General features: G+C 46.6%; 4 protein-coding genes across 4 annotated transcripts; 3 read left to right on the top strand and 1 right to left on the bottom strand.

Moving 5' to 3' along the window:
• Nucleotides 1-63: 63 nt before the first annotated feature.
• On the bottom strand, nucleotides 64-1,506 carry NUU61_001498 (uncharacterized protein; the record flags this gene model as incomplete). The annotated part of the gene is made up of 1 exon (XM_056652080.1): nucleotides 64-1,506. The coding sequence occupies one exon, from the start codon at nucleotides 1,504-1,506 to the stop codon at nucleotides 64-66; it is 1,443 nt and encodes a 480-aa protein (XP_056515347.1).
• Nucleotides 1,507-8,075: 6,569 nt separating this feature from the next.
• NUU61_001497 (uncharacterized protein) lies at nucleotides 8,076-8,404 on the top strand (the record flags this gene model as incomplete). The annotated part of the gene is made up of 2 exons (XM_056652079.1): nucleotides 8,076-8,272; nucleotides 8,296-8,404. 2 exons carry the CDS (start codon nucleotides 8,076-8,078, stop codon nucleotides 8,402-8,404), a joined length of 306 nt encoding a protein of 101 aa, XP_056515346.1.
• Nucleotides 8,405-12,550: 4,146 nt separating this feature from the next.
• NUU61_001496 (zinc knuckle domain protein) lies at nucleotides 12,551-14,948 on the top strand (the record flags this gene model as incomplete). The annotated part of the gene is made up of 2 exons (XM_056652078.1): nucleotides 12,551-12,574; nucleotides 12,672-14,948. The coding sequence occupies 2 exons, from the start codon at nucleotides 12,551-12,553 to the stop codon at nucleotides 14,946-14,948; spliced, it is 2,301 nt and encodes a 766-aa protein (XP_056515345.1).
• A 2,221-nt stretch (nucleotides 14,949-17,169) lies between these two features.
• NUU61_001495 (glycoside hydrolase family 18 protein) lies at nucleotides 17,170-18,730 on the top strand (the record flags this gene model as incomplete). The annotated part of the gene is made up of 6 exons (XM_056652077.1): nucleotides 17,170-17,304; nucleotides 17,361-17,735; nucleotides 17,789-17,848; nucleotides 17,905-17,974; nucleotides 18,030-18,565; nucleotides 18,623-18,730. 6 exons carry the CDS (start codon nucleotides 17,170-17,172, stop codon nucleotides 18,728-18,730), a joined length of 1,284 nt encoding a protein of 427 aa, XP_056515344.1.
• Nucleotides 18,731-20,920: the final 2,190 nt, after the last annotated feature.

The raw sequence follows: 20,920 nt of genomic DNA, 5'->3' as shown, positions 1-20,920 counted from the left end.
TTCTAGTTTGTGTCCGATCTGTAGGCATCTCGAAGGATGTCCCCGCTTCTACTGGCGTTGGGTCTAGGTCAACCACCGCCTGCTGGCTATCCTGTGGGGCTCCTCATCCTCCGTATGAGTCTCTGGGGCATGGATCGATGCCTCTATTCCTCTCCCGGCAGTATCGTCGGATCTGACCGTAGCTGTCACTATTTTCACAGCTTCCCTAACTCGGAAGTGTAGCGGAACACGGTGGTAGGTCGGACAGGTGGCCAATGCCTGTTTGGCTTCGTTCATGGCTGTGATCTTCACCGGACATTCACGGCTCGTCGGACGATGCCCCTCGCCACAGTTGGCGCACTTGATTTGTATCGCTTGCCCTTTAGTTGACGGGCACTCCCAGGTCGGGTGCCCGCCAGCACAGCGGCCGCATTTGAAGGCGTTGGAACAGTGTGACTGGATATGCCCCGGCTTTTGGCATTTCCTGCATAGTTTCATCCGTCCCTCGCGGCAAAACCGAGATGCATTGTGAATCTGCTTTCCCCATACTACTCCCATGCTGATAGCACGATTGGCAGCGACTGGGCTGGTGAATTCGATCAAAATCGAGCCCTCCGCCCTTTCACCCGGACGCGTTAGCCATCCGACATATTGAATCTTGGAGCCTTCGCCCCAGTTATTCTGCCGGAGTAGTTCCGTTGCAACGTCGGCCATCGTCTCCAGGGTGAGCCTCATCGATTTCACAGGGATGTGATATGTCACCACGCCCCATGAGGGTTCTTGGATCACTGACCCGGGCCCAAAAGCCCTCAGCCATGCGGGATGCTTGCGGAGGATCTCTGCTCCTGCAGCACTGTTCGCAATCATTGCTACGTCGCCCGATGGCAACTTCCGAGCAGCGACGAATGAGGCCTGTTCGGCCAGGATTGTGGAATTTTTCTGGCGGGCATTGTAAACTTTCTGCCGTTCGGTCCTTTCTACCAGATCCTTTGGCGTCAATCCTCGGATACTCTCACGGTTCGTTCCGACCTTGATGATGATCTCCCGATCCTCGCGTAGTTCAATTTCCGGCACTCCTGGAGACGATGTGCCGCCGCTCCGGGTGATGGGAGCCGCAGCCGTAGCCAAGTCGCGCTGCCATTCTTTGGCCCTGAAGTTACGCCACGCTGCTGCGGAGTTCGCCGCGGGGTTGGATAGAGTCGTCGATAAGGCGGTCGTTGTCTTTTCAATGGTGTCGATTCGCTGGTTCAGACGATCGGTGTCGAGGTTGATCTTGGTCAGCGCCTCGAGCACCTTGGCCATCCCCTGGCCGTCGCCCCGCTGGGCGTTGAGTGCGTACTGGCGGACAGCTCGAATGTATCCCGTGACATATCGGTCCTCCGCGCCGTTGTTTTCGATGTGGTTTAGTACCTTGCGGGCCCCTTCCGCGATGTCATCCATGGATCGGGGCGGGTCCGCGAGGGCCGTGTTTTTTGATGTTCCTCGTCTGATAGGGGGCAAATTCTGTGCGTTCGCACCAGTCGCCATCGTCGCTGCCATTGCCCCTACAACAAGGGTATCAAATGGTAGCGCTTGAAGTTACGACTACGGTGAACTAATTCTTGAGGCCTCACGACCTCTGGTTGGCTAGATATTCCAAGAAAACGTTTTTGCCAAGAAAGAGTTCCACCTTTTTCCCACTCCTCGCATATTTTACAGCCTCTTGATAACGTAATCCACAAGCGAGTCGCGCACCTCACGAAAATCGCGCCATCTTCGCGAACCTACCCAATTCAACTACCCACTATGCCACCAATTCGCTCTCAAAATACCAGAAAATCTATCGAGCAAGAGGGTAGGATCTTGCTAGCTATCGAGGCTATTCAGAAGCAAGAAATTCCTTCGATTCGTGAAGCAGCACGCCGATTTAGTGTACTAGAAACTACACTACGCGATCGACTACATAGCAAAGCCTTTCGGTCTGAAACGCGCGCTAACTACCATAAATTGACACAATTTGAAGAAGAATCGATTCTTCGATGGATTCTTTCGATGGATTCACGTGGAGCAGCTCTTCGGCCAACAGCTGTACGAGAAATGGCTAATATTCTATTGGCTATACGTGGATCTACCCCTATTCAATCTATCGGCCAAAATTGGGTCTATAATTTTATCAATCGACATAATAAAATTAAGACTCGCTTCTCTCGTCGATACGATTATCAACGCGCCAAAAATGAAGACCCGAAAGTTATACACGAGTGGTTTAATTGCGTCCGAAAGACAATTAATGAGAACGGGATTCTATGCGACGATATATATAACTTCGATGAGACTGGTTTCACAATAGGCCTTACCTCAATAGCTAAAGTGATTACTCGGTCTGAATACTACGGTCGGCGATCGCTATTACAATCTGGGAATCGCGAATGGGTGATAGCTATTGAATCGATTAATACCTCTGGATAGGCGCTGCCGTTATATATTATCTTTAAAGGCAAGGTCTATATCGAGGGCTGGTTTGATAATCTACTACCCGATTAGCACTTCGAAGTTAGCCAAAATGGCTGGACCACAGATGAAATTAGCCTTCGCTGGCTAAAAAAGGTCTTTATCCCAGCTACTGCCAGTCGTACGAAGGGTAAATATCGACTTCTTATCCTCGATGGCTATAGTAGCTATTTGACGCCTCAATTCGACGAAGCATGCAGCGATACGAATATTATACTAATTTATATACCGGCGTATTTATCGTATATTCTGTAGCCTCTTGATATTGGCTGTTTTGCGCCTCTAAAAAAGGCGTACGGTGGCTTAGTTAAGAAGTAAATGCGGTGTGGTATCAACCATATCGATAAATTCGATTTTCTCGCAGTATACCCATACGCTCGCTCGTAAGCTTTCGATAAAGCTGAAACTATTCAAAATAGCTTCGTAGCTGCTGGATTAGTCCCATATAATCCAGATCGGGTCCTTGAGAAGCTAGATATTCATCTTCGTACGCCAATACCCCCGGGGAGCAGCCAAGGTAGCCAAAGCAGCCAATTCACACCAAAAACGCCTCAAAATCCAAAACAGCTACAACGCCAGGCTTCGTCGATTAAAGCTTTATTAAAGCAACGCTCTCGCAGCCCACCAAGCCCAACTGACGCAGCACTAAACCAGCTTATCAAAGGCTGCCAGCTTTCGATGCATAGCGCTACGATCCTCGCGCAAGAAAACAAGGATTTACGCGCAGCCAATAAGAAACAGAAGCAAAAACGGGCTAGATCTAATAGGCAAATACCTCGAGAGCAAGGCCTATTGGTTCAAGAAGCTCGTGAGCTAATATCGACGTCAAACCAAGCCTCTAAAGCTCAATCGACTACCCCGGCAGACCTTGGTCAACAAGCTTCGCAGCTATCTACACGGGCGCCACCTCGCTGTAGCGACTGCCGCGAATTAGGGCATCGAAGATTACAGTGCCCAAAACGATATAATTAGGTTTTTTTTGTATATTAAGGCGTTGTGGTGAAAATAAATTAATTTAAATTTTATCTTTCCTGTATGGTGCGCCACTCGCTTGTGTGCGCCGCTCGCTTGTGGATTACGTTAACTAACGTAATCGGTAAGCGAGTGCCGCACGTAAGCGAGTGCCGCACGTAAGCGAGTGCCGCACGTAAGCGAGTGCCGCACCATATTAAGTATATAGAATTTAAATCGATATATTTTCGCCACAACGCCTTAATACAAAAAAAACACTAATTATATCGTTTTGGGCACTGCAATCTTCGATGCCCTAATTCGCGGCAGTCGCTACAGCGAGGTGGCGCCCGTGTAGATAGCTGCGAAGCTTGTTGACCAAGGTCTGCTGGGGTAGTCGATTGAGCTTTAGAGGCTTGGTTTGACGTCGATATTAGCTCACGAGCTTCTTGAACCGATAGGCCTTGCTCTCGAGGTATTTGCCTATTAGATCTAGCCCGTTTTTGCTTCTGCTTCTCATTAGCTACGTATAAATCCTTATTTTTATACGCGAGGATTGTAGCGCTATACATCGCTAGTTGGCAGCCTTTGATAAGCTGATCTAGCGCCGCGTTAGTTGGACTTGGTGGGCTATAGGAGCGATGTTTTAATAGAGCTTTGATTGATAAAGCCTATCGATATAGCTGTTTTGGATTTTGGGGCGTTTTTGGTGTGAATTGACTGTTTTGGCTGCCCTGGCTGCTTCCGGGGGTGTTGGCGTATAAAGCTAAATATCAAGCTTTTCGATAACCCGATTTGGATTATAAGGGACTAATCCAGCAGCTGCGAAGCTATTTTGAATAGTTTCAGCTTTATCGAAAGCTTGCGAGCGAGCGTAAGGGTATACTACGAGAAAATCGAATTTATCGATATGGTTGATGCTATACCGCATTTGCTTCTTAACTAAGCTACCGTATGCCTTTTTTAAAGGCGTAAAACAGCCAATATCAAGAGGCTGTAAAATATGCGATAAATGCGTAGGCATATAAATTGGAATAATATTGGTATCGCTGTATATTTGGTCGAATTGAGGAGTTAAATGGCTGCTATGGCCGTGAAGAATAAGAAGCCGATATTTGCCTTTCGTTCAACTAGTTGTAGCTGGGATAAAGCTATTTTTTAGCCAGCGAAGGCTAATTTCGTCTGTAGTCTAGCCATTTTGGCTAACTTCGAAGTGCTAATCGGGTAGTAGATTATCAAACCAGCCCTCGATATAGACCTTGCCTTTAAAGATAATATATAGTGGCAGCGCCTACCTAGATACATTAATTGACTCGATAGCTGTAACCCATTCGCGATTCCTAGGTTGTAATAGCGATCGCCGACCGTAGTATTCAGATCGAGTAATCACTTTAGCAATCGAGGTAAGGCCTATCGCAAAACCAGTCTCATCGAAGTTGTAGATATCATCGTATAGAATGCCGTTCCCTTCAATTGTTTTTTGGACGCAGTCAAACCATTTATATATGACTTTTGGGTCTTCATTTTTGGCGCGCTGATAATCGTATCGACGAGAGAAGCGAGTCTTTATTTCATCGTGACGTTTGATAAAATTATAGACCCAATTTTGGCCGATAGATTGAATAGGGGTAGATCCACGTATAGCCAATAGAATATTAGCCATTTCTCGTACAGCTGCTGGTCGAAGAGCTGCTCCACGTCGATCCATAGAGAGAATCCATTGAAGAATCGATTTTTCTTTAATTTGGGTCAATTTCTGGCAGTTAACGCGCGTATCGCATCGATTTAGTTGACCTGCGAGGCGGCGACGTAAGGTAGTCTCAGGCACATTAAATCGACGTGCTGCTTCGCGAGTCGAAGGAATTTCTTGCTTCTGAATAGCCTCGATAGCTAGCAAGACCCTACCCGCTTGCTCGATAGATTTTCTGGCATTTTGAGAGCGAATTAGTGGCATAGTAGGTGGTTGAAATCGATAGGTTCGCGAAGATGGCGCGATTTTCGTGTGGTGCGCCGCTCGCTTGTGTGCGCCGCTCGCTTGTGGATTACGTTATCGGACGAGGGATTTGTAATCTGATCCAGCCAATGAGAAGCTAGTTTAAATATCAGTAAAAATGCAGCAATCTGATTTAAAAAACATGCCCCAATTCGACAATTTAAGGGGTCTTCTAAATGACTAAGCTAAAGTAGCACGCAAACCCCTATTATTCCTGCATCCAATCACCTTCGCTTTGTATGCGTACGCAGAATATTCTGTCCGCCCGGCAGAATTCTGCATGTCCGACATCAACATTCTCATGGCCATGGACAATGATAAGTATAACTGGGCTCAGCGTTTAAGGGGATCAACAGCCACTTCTTTAAAAGTAAGTTATGCTCAGAGTATGTGGCGGACCGCCGTATACTCCCATGAACACACCGTCTAAGGTATTCCCGATACTTCTACAAGGCGCTTCTGACTTAACATAATGCCTGTATACAACAATTGGTCACTCCATGGAAAGAAAATAATAAGCCTGAAGAACGAAGTATGCTCACGGCATACTGTACTGTATATCCATCAAAACAAGAAATATAACCAAGTATGTGCAGTAAACTGAAATCAGATATTCTCAATAGAGCGTGAGCTGGGCCCCATATCGGTTGATTCCCACGAATACCACAGGACCAGATATTGTACCACCTCATGCCCATCGCAATACATAGATCGCTGCGCGATGGTTTTCACTGGTATCATCCTTCCGACTCGTTGACCCTAACTTTGCGTCAAAGCCAAAATTCCATACAAAAAGAGCGAGACATTTACCTCTTGACATTTCCCGTTACTTGTGCCACTGCTGAATGCACAGGAACATGAATCATCGGTTTCGGAGAAGCTACTGGACCTTTGTGACAGTGGGTCTGTGTCGGAAACAACAAAGTCCCGGTCTTCACTTGTCTCTGACGGAATGTATTCAGACGTTGTTTCTGATATGGTGGATTGGATGATACTTTGTGTATCGGATTCATTTACGTTTTCAATAAAGTCACTGTGAGAATCTTCCTCCTTGGACCTGTTAGCTTGAACTCTTGTCATTTCGGGGGCTTTAGCGAAAAATGGTCCAAAGGCAACGAAGTTGATAAAATGTCTACAGATGAATGCGCGCATTTATACTTCACTACGAAGTTGCTGTAACTCCAAGCAAACTATTTTGGGTGGGGCACCGCAACGGTCAACGAACTCGCCCTCAGTATTTTGAGCTCAATTGTGCTCCTCGCAATCCTCCAAAAATAACCCCTGGGCTTTGCCAGTTCCAAGATTTGCATGATCATTTGGTAGAGAATCTTCATTCAGGGAACCATCACAAAACCACCCTAGAGCATATTATATATTTTAGCAAGGCCTCTTGCCATAAGAAGTGACAATCCTTATCTTGCCAGTCGAATATTAACCTTGTCTCCACGGGCATCCTGGTAATTACCGTCGTTAGTCACAAGAAAACCCGCTAGCGAAGCAAAGCATGATCTCCAAGACAATAATTTGGATACTTTGGGCGCTGGCCGTCAACTTGGTAGGTAACTGATCTCTACTTGTGAGGTTGTGGTCCTAATTAATCTAGGTATCGGCCCTTGTAATTCGCCCAGGGGCTTCAGACTTCCGGGGCGAAGACATAGTATGTTGGACCATGGCAAAAGTGCTGCTGTGTAACCTAATGAATTTGCAGGAATCTCAACCCAATCCCTCTCATAGCTTCTTTAAAAAGTCCACCATTCCTGCAATTCCCGGTATGTTCCATAAACGAGTGGTCAACTGAGAGTGTGATACACAGCTCACCACATAATCAGCCCGCGCGACCCGACCTCAAGCCCATACTCGATTCCGGGGTAAACATCGAACGATTCACAAGTCGCGAACCAAACCAGTAATTTAACTAAGGCCCATATCCATGTTCAGCGTTCAAACTAGATCAAAGGCCTTATACTTGCTGGCAAAACCGAGGATCTGCAACTTACAGTATTCCTTTTCCAGCAAAATATGTCGTTAGACCACTGCTACACGTGAAGTCACATTAGTAATAAAGTCATGTCTTGATTTTCTCATTCTCTTCGTAAAGGATTTAGGAGTCGTAACGTTGCCAGAGTTCCAGGGAAAACGAATTAAGCTTTCCAGGCCTCAAAACAATAAAATCAAGCGTTGAATTAGTGACTCAATTATCGTGCGCGGTCTTCAATGGACGGAACTTCATCATGGCCACCAATTATAGAAATACTGTAGCGTGTCGAGGCGTTGATTTTTGCAGGTTCATTTTATCCCCGCTGGGCAACGCGCAACCATATTGGGATAGTGGCTTAGTGCTCGATGCTACATCGTCAACAACCATCATATTTATTCCAATTTATCTGCGAATGGAGAATGTAGATTAGGACGAAAAGGATATGAAAAGTCATAAACAGTGGGAAGTGAGATCAAGTTTTTTTTGAATGACGCGTGAGGAATATTCAAAATTATAAAACACCCTTAAATTGACTCTTACTTTCCTATATTTAAGTATTTGATCCTCTGGAATCTAGACTTTTGGCCTCCTAACTGGTAATTTACATGGCAACCAGCTCAATCATGGCTATAAGCGCGCATCATACAGAAGCAGGAAGGAACAGTTCCGGAGCAGTGCCAAACCATGCGTCAGGTTCTCACTACCTACAAGGCCCAAACCGCAAGCTTCCTCTCAGAGTACACAAGTTCATTGCATGGTGCCGGAAACACTGGATTCGTCACTTGCCAAAATGCCGCTGTCCGGGAGCACTTGCTCATCTCCAACCCTGTGCAGGAAAGCCAAGATCCGTCAAAAGCCAGCTACTTTCAGCGATGCGCATGGTGCATGTCACTTCTTTAACCAGGTGTCTGAGACCCCAGCAATGCAAGCAAAGTTTGGAATACGATGGACCTAATATCCCTGATATTACCGTAACTTCGCCAGAGGGATACGAGCGAAAGATTCTCGACTAGGTTCAGCCTCATCTCAATTTATACTGTCTGATGTTCTATACATACCAGCCCACAAAATTTCGTGTAGTATTTGCATGTAAGGTGGACGGAGTGGACGTTCACTTTTATAATTTCTCTTGTCCATATGAGCCCTTCTTTGACGAATTCTAGCTCACCCCATAATAAAACTTTGCTGTTCATTTGCTCCATATTTATGGCTTCCCAAATATCGAGGAAATACGCAATGCATACGGTAGATTGGTAGATTGATTAATTCATTTACCCTGATCCCTCGCAAGTAAGTTGAGACCCTGGATTGAGGTACAGGTGTGATAATACATCTCTAACTATGCGGGTAGAAACAGCTTATTTGTAGTCACAGCAGCTGCCTTCTGCTTGGAGTGGTAGTGGTAGCCTAATAGGCTGCCACTACCATATCTATACGTCACCTAATCTGGGATCCAACCAACTAGGCGATATGCAGGCTACCACAACTATGTATATTCTTGTATGGATATGTATATATTTTGATATCTTGTGGACAATTAAGGCCAAACACTCAGACAATTTTGTATCCATAAGCACTTATATAAGCTGCCTATTTTTTCGTGGAATCATTGCCGACTCTTCGAAAATAGCGCCAAAATGGGTTCCATAGTTCATTACGGCGTTCCGGAATAGTGATGGTGGGCGGCTTCGGAATAATCAGTCCAGCTAGCGAATCGGGGAGGTAGTCTGCGGGGGTTTTATGCACTGCAGGCTGAGGGCGTTTTTTCTGGAAGAATTAGAGTCCAGGACGCTTTCTACTTTCAAATCCAGGTCTTACTATTTCTTCTCTTGTTGGTGCAGGAATATCGGGATGAGAGTTGTATGTATATATTCGACCATTTGGCGTTTCCATAATCAGCCAGCTCCGGATTGAATATAATGTCCAGAAATCATTGTGGCGACGAAGAAGATTATTGCGGCGTTTTCGGAGTTGCTCTTGCTTCACTCGGCTCAAAATGGGTGCCATTTACGACATTCAGAGTCATCAAGTTTCAGAACTAACTGGGAGAGACACAGTGTAGAAAAGAATGGCATGCTAAAGAAAGGAGTTTTTCCAGGTATCATATATCTCTATATCTCCGTAGCTTCGACAAATGAGCAAGATCCTCAATCTCAGAATTGGATGGATATTATGGTCAACTCTGCTTTTCGCGTGGAACGATACCAGGCGGTTTTTGATGGAGTTGGTGACTATTGATCCACATCACGTCCTTTCAACAACTCAATTTTCTATAATCCAAACAAAGTTTCTGGACAGACTAAAAGATATACTGATCATAAACTGTCTTCATGATTTTAAGGTCCTCATGATTTTAAGGTCATGAGAATTGGTTGTTTCTTGTTTCTGCGGGCAAGGACATCGTGCATAGTTTCATTGATAGATATTTAGGAATGCTCATAATACCTCACGCGGGCAAGAAACAACCCGTACTCACTGAAGTCTCAATTATCATTCAATGTTCCCGGTACTTGATTTTCGTTGAGCCTTTGTTGATTGCATTTGACTGTCCATGTATTATGACATGCACAATAACCAATTACCATTGCCTACTGCATATAAACGTTGAGGACATGAGCTTTGCCTTGTTGCGTGGAAAAAAACACAAAATCGCCAGCTACTTGCTAGTGGAAAATATTGCCCATAATTACCCACTCATAATTTTTGATCCTTTACTTTACTAACAAAGGGTGTTAGTTCATTCTCAAAATTAGCATCTCTTCATCGGGGCTTAAGAAGCGAGATCTTTTATAGGATGATAGGACAATTCAAACAGGTGTTTAAGTCTGTGTCAAAAACGATCGACAGATCGATAGCGTCTTTTTTTATTTGGCACTACTTTGTTGCAGTACAACGTTTGGTCTCAAAAATTTAATTTCGTTCCACATTTTTCATCTCGAATTTTCTGAAACCCAATTTCACGGCTGTGACCGTGGTTATTTTCGCTTTTAAACCTAAGATCTATCTTAAGTTGTTGCATTGCCGAGTTCCTAACACCTGACGCATGTGTAGAATTTTACTTTCGGAATTTCGGAAAAGCGTGGCTGAATTGGCATAGCTCACATCTGCTCAATTTTGTCTCACTTCAGCCGTTTGGTTAATCTCAGGTGGGCAATGTGAAGTGGCGCCATTCGACGTATGTTTTAAGCGCATTGTTATTAACAGATCATGTATCGGCCGAGAAGCGCGAGATCTCCAGATTTCCTGGGCGCTGAAAAAGAAGCGGCTTATTCCTGTCATCATCTCCTTGCGGTACATGAGCGATGAGGATTCTATCTCTTCTTATACTACGAATCCACCTGTAGCAGGGTTGATGTAAATAAAGAATGCAAACAAAAATCACACCTGCACCCGAAACGCTTCCCACTATTAGGCCGATGCTTTGTCTTGGAAGAGCTGGTGATGATTTACTCTGTTCCATTGTGATGTCTCCCTTTGTCGACGGCGTTTTACCTTCGGTGGTTGTTGGCGAACTCGTGAGTTGTTCCGTCTTTGATAGCAAGGAATCTGTTGTGAATGTTTGGGTAATGAGATTAGATGTGTAAGAAGACAATGGTTCAGAGAATCCTTCCGTTATTGGTTTTGTGCTGGGCCTGTCTTGCGTAGGAGTAGCATGTTCCGATGCCAGCCTCAGAACTCCAGTCGGAAAATCGATACTTGAAAAGTGATGTTGAAGATACGCCGTCTGCGATATTTTTGCTGGAACGCTCTGAGACATTGCCCTTTGGTAAGAATCTCTATCCCAACCTTCTGTACTCAGCTCAGTCGAGAGAGGGTTTTCAAAAGACGTGTGGTCCATTGAAGGCAGCGTTCTGGGAGGTGAAGGAGCCGTATTTACCGAATCTGATGTTGGTAAGAGAACACGAGAAGGATATTCGCCATATTCAGAATTAAAATCGTGAAGTTGATCTGAGCTGGGGATATACTTGCTTGTCTGTACTATCTCCGCAGAAGTTGGTACCATGTGCGCTGAACCAGGTTTTGTGGCTTCATTTTGGACAAACTTCGCGAATGGTTTGGAGAATTTTGACAGATGTGATGCTTGAGAGACAGCGTTGTTGTTATCTGATTGAATAAAGGATTCCAGGCCTCCGGGAATATCTGCCAGAGTCTTTTGCTCAGTAGGCAAACCGTTCGACCAACTGATTACTATTGCTTCGCTTGATATGACTCCGGGGGGCGGACTGGACGATGAGATCCATTCTAAGTTCTGAAATGTTGCCCCTGAATGAATGGAAACCGGCTGCCTATCTCGTATATCGCTAGTCCGTAAGGGGAAATATGATGCTAGTCCTTCGGGTGCCATTTTTGCTGTGTGAAGGTCCAACTGAGGGAGGCTCGTTTGGAGTGTGTCCGGGGCTTTTGGTGATGATAGGAGAGAGGATATATTGCCAACTAGGCCAGACGTGGAATGGGGGGTTATCTGCATTGGACGACTTTTATGGCCACAGGTTAGCATTTCGAAAGCACACATATAGAAGAAGGGGAAGTGCGAACATCGGTGGTACCATTCCTTGGGGGAGGGTAGTACTTGTCCTTTTTCAACAATGATATCGCATGGCGGGAAGGATCATCGGGGTCGATAGCAACCCCAATATCCAACATGGGCAAGAGCCCGATCGTTCTTTTTAAGGTAAGATTGAAAAATGCACCAACTGATTGGGGGAACGGAAATGACCACCAGGGTGTCTTCAAACACGCGCAAAACCTTTTTTTTTTTGGTATGTCGCAGATTTACGACTATTTTCTTGGCAGAATAGACTAAGAAGGGGGAGGGAAAAAAGCAATTATCTCGTAGGCGACTTGTTTTCTGTGGACAAGTTGTTTCGGCTGGAATTTGGGAATGCTGAATCGCATTTATACCCTGACAAGGAACCGCGATTCTGGGAGAGATAGCACGAGTCCACCCGAGTTGTTGAGAGACTGGATAAGAAAAATGGTGGACAGAACCAGGTGAAACGTGCATTTGTGAATATTTATTTTGAGGGGCTCGCTATTCCGTGCCCGATTGATTCCCTGATAATATAGGTGGCTCTTACGGCAAACTGGGAAGAGGACAACAACTAGATACTCGTTACACTTCCTACTATACAGAGAAAAAGGCAACAGTACGTTTTTGGATGGCTGCTGGCTTCCCTCAGTTGGTGAGTTGATAAACGCCCTCAGAAATTTCATACATTACCCGCTGATTATCGGGAAATAAGTCCGACTTTCCTCTTCTGACATACTAATAATCTTCAGTTAAACACGTTTTTCAAAATTATTAAATGTCTCTCAGTTTGCGAAACGGAGGGTCTGCTCCCTCGAACCCACCTAGGTGGTCGAAGGGGCATATCCACCTATCATGCGATCCATATCATCATCGACCGCATCAAAACTGCATGGGGAAAAGGCAAACCCATAGTGTCCCTGCTGATGCTAGATGTCTCCGGGGCCTACGACAATGTCTCTCATGCTCGCCTACTCCATAACCTCAAGAAACGACGTCTGGGGCACCTCGTCCCCTGGGTTAGGGCTTTTTTGTCCAAACGCAGCACGAGAATCCGCATGCCTGAAGGCATGTCCGATACAATTCCAACGCCCACAGGGATCCCGCAGGGTTCGCCGATATCACCAATTCTCTATCGGATCTACAATGCAGACCTCATTGAGAACTGTGGCTCAGGTGTCATTAGCAGTGGCTGGGTCGACGATGTCTGCTTTATGGCCAAAGGGGACAGCGAACACGAGACCCTCAAGAAGCTCAAGGCCGCATGTCACAAAGCCGACCAGTGGGCTGAGAAACATGCATCAGTCTTCGACCCCAAAAAGTACGCTCTCATACATTTTGTGAACACCAAAGAGGTTGACCCACAATATCTTCCACTGCGTCTACGAGAACACACGGTACCAGCCACAGAGACGGCCGAACGATATCTGGGTTACTGGTTAGATCCGAACCTGGAATTTCATCATCACCACGAGAAAGCCGTGGCGAAAGCCAGCGTCTCCCTTAGAGCACTACGAAGCTTGGCAGGCTCGACGTGGGGAGCCTCGCTGTATGCCATGCGCAGAATTTATCAAGGGGTAATCATACCACAGATGCTCTTTGGCGTCTCCGTATGGTATCAGCCTATGCACGTTAGCAAATCTAAGGCCCAATCAATCTGTCGGCCTTTTGCGGCCATCCAAAAACAAGCTGCTTGTCTTATTAGTGGAGCTTTCAGAACCACAGCGGCGGAGGCACTGAACGCGGAGCTTCACCTACCACCCATCTCGATCCACGTGAACCGATTGGTCAAAGAAATAGCCCTCCGTCTGCGAACGGGACCTGAGCTCGGCATACCGCCAACTATGGTGCGACGCCGACCGGCACACGAAAGAGCATGGACTGGATGGACACCAATGGAGGCGCAAGCCTGGAAAATGGGCGGATGCCTCACGGCTCTCCCGGACACTTTGGCGATTAACTGGGAGAGTCGAAAGGCATTCGTCCTGGCACCATGGCAAGCGCCGCCGGAGGTGATCATCCAAGACAGAGAAGCAGCAGTAGCATTTCATGAACAGATGGTGGTGAAGGCACCAAGAGAGCGGCCCCTAATACTCTACACCGACGGAAGTGGAATCGAAGGAAGAGTGGGAGCAGCGGCGGTGATCGACCTCGAAGACCATGTCGCCCACAGTCAGATGGGCGACGATAACACAACGACCGTGTACGCCGCGGAACTACACGCCATCGAGATAGCGCTGGAGTCAGTTATCAATAGTACGGAACCCTGGGTTGCACAAGCAAAGAATGGTCTGGTCATATTTGCGGACAGCCAAGCTGCGCTGAAAGCGCTCCGCCGACCTCGCATGCCTTCAGGTCAAGTGTACCTGATAGGATGTCTGGACCTCATCCGCCGGCTGGCAGAGAGAGGAATTAAAACCGAACTCAGGTGGATCCCAGCCCACCAAGGAGTACTGGGCAACGAGATCGTAGACCAGCACGCAAAAGAAGCGGCCCAGGCACCCGACGATCCACAAAACCCTCTTAATCGATACATTCGCCTCGCGGCAGCAACAAAGCGCCGATTCCGCCAAGAGGCAAAGATCGAGTGGGAGAGAGCATGGGCATCAGAGAAAACCGGACGACCAACCAGAAGGTTGATCGAGACACCGAACAAGAAAACACTGGAATACTGGTCGGGCTTACGCAAAACAACTGCATCCGTCTTGATGCAATTGCGGACCGGGCGCATCGGACTGAATGCGTATCTAGCTCGCATCAATCGGCGCGAGACCGCACGATGCGATTGCGACTTGGGCAACCAGACAGTGACACACGTCCTACTTGAGTGCCCGTTGCATCAAGAGGAGCGCGCCAAGATGCGCAATGCCCTGTCTGAGCAGGGCATCACGCTCCGCCATGAGGAATTGTTGACGCGCCTGAAGGCGCGCACAATTGTAGCGGAGTTCATGATCAGAACCAATCTCCTGGGTCAGTTCCAGGGGCTGGATCCAATAGCTATCGGAGCGGAAGAAGTAGAGAAAGAATGATCCCTATGGACAGAGTGACGGAAGGAGAGAAATTGAGCCCGCTAGGAGTGCAATGCCAGGTCCACTGTACTCCCTTGAGTAGAACGAGCACAAAAAGTGCCTGCTGGCAGCTGAAGAAGAGGCGGAGAAAGGGGAGAGCTGGGGTCAAGAGAGGTGGACCAGGGGGTCCCAACGAAAGGGGTGAGGACCGGGAACACTCATTTTCCTGCGGGCCAAGTGGTTGTAAAGGAACACTTGCAGCCCGCTTTCTTTTGTCTTAGTTTTATTCTACATTCAGTGTGATCGGAGAAAAGCTCATATTTTGAGCTTCTCCGCATGATACAATGGGCTGGATACCATTTTTAGCTGTCGGCAGGCCCGATAGCACTCCCGCATAGCAGCATTTACTTAGAGCGAGCTACATCGGGCAAATGAATTCATCATCATCATCATCATGTCTCTCAGTTTGAGAATTTTAAAGTTCTGGTGCTTCATCAAAACATTTATGTCTACGTACCTGTCGACTAGTTACGTAGCGCCTTCAGATTCTTACAAAAATTCTTTAGCTGCCACAGGTCTTTTGATGATATCCTGTGGGAAAGGGGCTTTATTCAGCTTTTGAATAGCTTGTATGTATTTCCTCCTGTTGCGAGAAAAGTTTAGTATAATGCGAGGTTATTACTCACTTTTACGAGAATTCAATTTACACATTTGCAAGGTGTAATGCCAAAAATTAAAATGAAGGCTTTCCACATGTTAAACCAGCGTGGTTGCAGGGGGCTCGATCAAAGGGAAATAAACTTGAATGCCAACAGCTAATCTATTTTGGTTTATCATGATGTCCATAAAGACCACTGCTTCATAATCATTATCCCGATTTTCACTATTTCTGCGTGCTCTTTCGTCATCAAATCTTTTTTGACCTTTTCTGGGACGTATTTTAAAAGTAACGGAAGCATGCGGATGACCTGGCTATATTTTGGATGTTTGTTTGCTAGCTCCTGCAGGATCGATTCATGAATCTCACCACCTGACAAGTTTGCTTGTTCATTGATGTAATGTTTTATTGATCGCACGTGGTTTTTGATGACTTCTCTCGCAATTCGTTTTGTGCTACGAAAAGCAAATGTTCTCATTGAGCTTACGTTCATCACATTGGGACGCGCCAAGGCCTTGTGCTTGGATCGGACTGGCCAAAGCGTTGGTTCAGTAGCGACAATTTTTTCGCCATCAACGGGTGGCTGCACCCGTTTATGTTTTTCGTGTGGATGCATGGAAGTTCCTTGGCTGATTTGGAGAAATCGTATTATTTCTGTGCTGAAATTGAGTGGTGATATGTAGTCCTGCTGATTCAAGAACGTGCTTTCCATAGGATGCCCCCTGGATGGGTTGTTGGGTCCAAACCCGGTCGGGAATTCCTTGGTCCTTCCGTCCATTTGTCCTGATATGACAATTGAAGAATTCGAACCAACGAAGCTGGGTAACTGCGGAGTAATTGCGGTGATCGGGGTCTTAATGGCGGGATATACATCATTGCCACGATTTTTTTGTGATATGGGGTGTTCCCTGACTTCAGAACTTGGACGGTTGATATCGTGGACATGCTTTGCGTGATGTGGGATTGTAGAAATATCGAGGTAAGAGTATCCTTTGGAGTAAACCTGTGAATCATCATGGCGTACGCATGTGGAACATGGCGATCCTAACGTGGTTGGTTGTTCGTTTTCTATTCCAAGGTCGAAGTGTATTAAGTCAGACATTTTATCCCATACAAGTGAAACTAATCGGTCGCATAATGGCCGCTATCGTGGGGCGACTGAGCTCTTAAATGTTCAAGCAGACCCTGGCGGTAAGTGTTTATCGGGACCTGTGCAATAATTTGTCCTCAAATTCATGCAGGCTGTTGGATTAATCACAATTCTGGCTTAATATACTTCACTGGAATATTATGGTGAAAGTTACCTACTATTTGCGGGCGGAGACGCTTTCACCGTTCCAATGTTCGTACATCAGTTCCATTTACTGGAGTGGCTCAGTATTGAGTTCGGATGCGTCGCCTGTGACGTAATAATCCAGAAAACCAGGTGCTACAAAGGACTAGAGACAAAGAAGTTGCGGCTCAGGGCCTCGTTGTTTTTCCTACATCATTACGGTATGGCTTGATAGGAGTTCGCTCTATATAAGTACTTGTCTTTTTCCTTTGGCCATGGGCAAAGCTAAGCCTTACTACAAATATCCCACTATGCATCTCATACCTTGGACTATTGTGGGTCTAGGGTGGCTTGCAAGTGCTTTTAGCAACACTTCCAAACAAACTGACCTTCGTTCTCAGACTGATGCTCTCGGGTTTCTCTCTGTGGCATATTTTGTGAACTGGGTTTGTTGATATCCTTCCCCGGGTCGGCATGAGATGACCTAACTGTAGTCGGCAAGGCTATCTATGCCCGAAATTTTGACCCTCAAAAACTTCCTACTGAAAAGTTAACGCATGTGCTCTACGCTTTCGCCAATATACGGGTGGAGTCGGGAGAGGTGTATCTCTCGGACACTTACGCCGACACGGAAAAGCATTATCCGACGGATTCCTGGAATGAGGCTGGTACCAACGTCTATGGCTGCACAAAACAACTTTTCCTTCTCAAACAGAAAAACCGAAAACTGAAAGTGCTCCTCTCCGTTGGCGGATGGTCATACTCTGCCAAATTTGCCAAGCCGTTGAGCACCGGTGCTGGACGAAAGCGATTTGCCTCTTCGGCTGTCCAGCTAGTTCAGGATTTGGGTTTTGATGGATTAGATATTGACTGGGAGGTACGTGCATCGCGATAAAATTGTTGCCAGGTGGCAATACTAAGTGAGTAAAGTATCCTGCGAACGACGCGCAAGCCAATGACATGGTTGCGCTTCTGAAGGAAGTACGGTCGGTATGCTCATGACAACAATTATAATGTGGACAAGACCTTAGCTCACCTTAGCATAGGCTTTAGACAGCTATAGTGCGGCACACGTAGGTGGTCATCACTTCCTCCTGACAGTCGCATCTCCTTCCGGTAAGTGACCCAATTGTGCTCTATATTCCAGATGTTGGTAACAGGATGTTTAAAGGACCGTCACATTACGAGAAGCTTCAGCTAGCTGAGATGGACCAGTATCTCGATTTTTGGAATATCATGGCGTACGACTATACTGGCAGCTGGGACAGTGTGTCTGGTCATGCTGCCAATCTATACGCTTCCGAAGCCGACCCATTAAGCACGCCTTTTAATACCGACCAGGCTATTATTTATTACAAAGAACATGGAATCAGCTCCTACAAGCTTGTACTGGGGATGCCCCTCTACGGACGCTCTTTCATGGGCACTGCTGGCCCAGCAAGGAATTTCGTCGGCGTGGGTAGTGGCAGTTGGGAGGATGGAGTTTGGGATTACAAGGCCCTTCCACAAACGGGGGTGAAAGAGTATGTCTTGAATCACTCAGTCGCAAGCTACAGCTATGATCCGATAAAGCAGGAAATGATCAGCTATGACACACCAGAGGTTGCGCGAATGAAAGCGGAGTATATCAAATCCACAGGCCTTGGCGGTGGAATGTGGTGGGAAAGCAGCAGCGACAAGATTGGGAATGCCAGTTTGATTGGAACGGTGGGTTCTTGTCTTTTGTGTCTACTCACTGCAATAGGCTGACGCTATAGCACACAGGTCGTTGCTGCGCTTGGGGGAATTGATGCACTGGAGCAGAGTCAGAATCAACTAGACTATAGTGCTTCCAAGTATGCCAACCTCCGCGCTAGGCTCCAAAGAAAGTAAATGTTGGAAATGGCAAAATTATTTCTTCCTGGAATTTGGAAACATACGTGCTACCCTTTATAGAGCTATTCAGTGAACCAAAACTTTGCATTGTCACTTGAGCTCTCAGTAACATTCTTATGAGCTAGTATGGATACTCCAAGGTCAGCCTTCTATCAAGCCGACATAATAAAGACCCTGCGTGACGTTTTGGACACGGATTGCCAACTGTTTATTGACATATTACTACAAAAGAAAGCAGCCACGAACGGGTGCTTCATATGGTAGTTAACACGCAAGTCGCAATCCTGTGCCACACAAAGATTATTAGTAAAGAATTCCTAGTGGCCTAAAGTACAATTCGTTCTTCAAAAACGTAAAATTAAAAATTAAGTTAGGCATGTTAGGCGCCGGTGGATCAATGTTCCTGTACCCGGTATATGTGAGTAGTTGCATAGTGTATGCTATCCAATCCTCGCAGATTTGCACATCCCTATTCGGAGGGTCCGTTGAAATAGTCATCACTTGGTCATTACGTAGTTTGATTTATTAATTTCCAGTACGAACATGGCAACAGAAATCAGCTCACGCCAACTGCCAACTTCTACTTTTGAGCATGTCTCTAGTTCCTGATCCATTCCGAGGCTATGGAATATTCCCTAAAAAACTCGGAGTAGCATCTTAACATGTCTGTGACCGCGATCTTTCGCGATAGCATGAGCTGTCTTTCCAGTACAGTCCTTCCACCGCCTTTTAATGAGAGGATGTGCAAGCAGCAGTTTGACAATCCCCAGATGTCCCCAAGCTGCGGCCCACCATAGTAGTGTTCGTTTATCCTCATGGGCCACGTTCAAGTTGATGTTGGGATGGCCCATTAAATACTTGACCATTTCATGGTTCCCTTTGGCAGACGCGAAGGTGAGTGCAGACCATGCTTGGGGACTCTGATCATTAACAGTGATTCTATCGCCATGGTTCAGAAGATGGTGAACGATAGAAATATGTTCCATGATAATTGCCACCTGAAGGAGCGATGTTTCCGTGGTGCCTTTTTTGGTTGATGTCAATCGTTTTCTGTCGAGGGAGGTATTCAATCAACCACGAAATATTGCCCTGCGCGGCGCGCTAGCCAAAGCAGAGGTTTAGCATCCACGGCTTGCGCATTGACAAGTATCCCTGGATATCGAAGTAAGAGATTCACTAAAACCACCGAGCCATTCTCAGCTGCGCATGCTAGAAAAATATTGCTAGCAAGAGGTTGTTATACTCGCTTGTGGCGATTGTCTGTCACAATATTTTGTTTATATCACACGGCATTCGAGTAGGGGTTATGGTTGCAGACATTACATGGAGACCCATCACTGTTCAGATCGGAAATTGCGCGTTGACATTGGAGCTGAACATAGTAGAATGCTAGAAATGATGCTTATTAATTACCAAGTACAAAGCCTTCTCTGACCATCAATTTTCAACACCCTGTTGAATAAATATATATTTTGTAAACGGCGGACCTGTGAATTACTGCATGCGGTTAGTTTTGCCTTTTAGGGTTTAGCGCCCCAATACACTGTCTTGTAACCTCTCCTTCACATCGCTCCGACATAAAAGAGCCGACCTGCCCCCTCGTCTTTCTTTCCTTCACCTCAACTCCTCTATCCTGCACTCATCGCCGCCCCCTTTATTTCCTATCGCCCCCACAGACCGACGCGCCTTGACTTCCAGCCCGACGCACTGCCCCTTTCATTTTACCGGAGATGCCGCTCGATCCGATTCCCAACTCGTTTTCGCCCCTTCAGCTGGAATTGGCAGTCGCACAGGGGCAACCCCACTGAGATGATCCAGCTAGTAGCGGCATCGTGTGACTTTGGGTCGATACTGCTACTGCCTCCCTAAGGGAGCGACTGCGCACCTTGCTAACGAAGCTGTACCTGCCCTACCTCTGCCTGTGCACCTCGTTCATCTCCGATTCCACCGGTCTACACGTCCGCCAGGTATCCGTACGTCCTCGACACGGTACGCCCTACTCCATCCACTCAAACTACGGTTACATTGCACCGCCCCAATGTCATGGAATGCCTCTCAGTTGCCAGGTTGCCCAGATCGTGGCGCCCGCATGTCGTTATCGACAATTCTCTCCTCTGCCTCCCCACCCGGTCAGTGAAAATACGACTGCACGGCTCGGTGACATAGGCCAATGGCAAATATGCCGCA

The sequence above is a fragment of the Penicillium alfredii genome (assembly GCF_028826965.1).
Source record: "Penicillium alfredii strain IBT 34128 chromosome Unknown utg000002l_segment0_segment0, whole genome shotgun sequence".
Classification (NCBI taxonomy): Eukaryota; Fungi; Ascomycota; class Eurotiomycetes; order Eurotiales; family Aspergillaceae; genus Penicillium; species Penicillium alfredii.
This window is presented reverse-complemented; position numbering and strand designations above follow the sequence as displayed.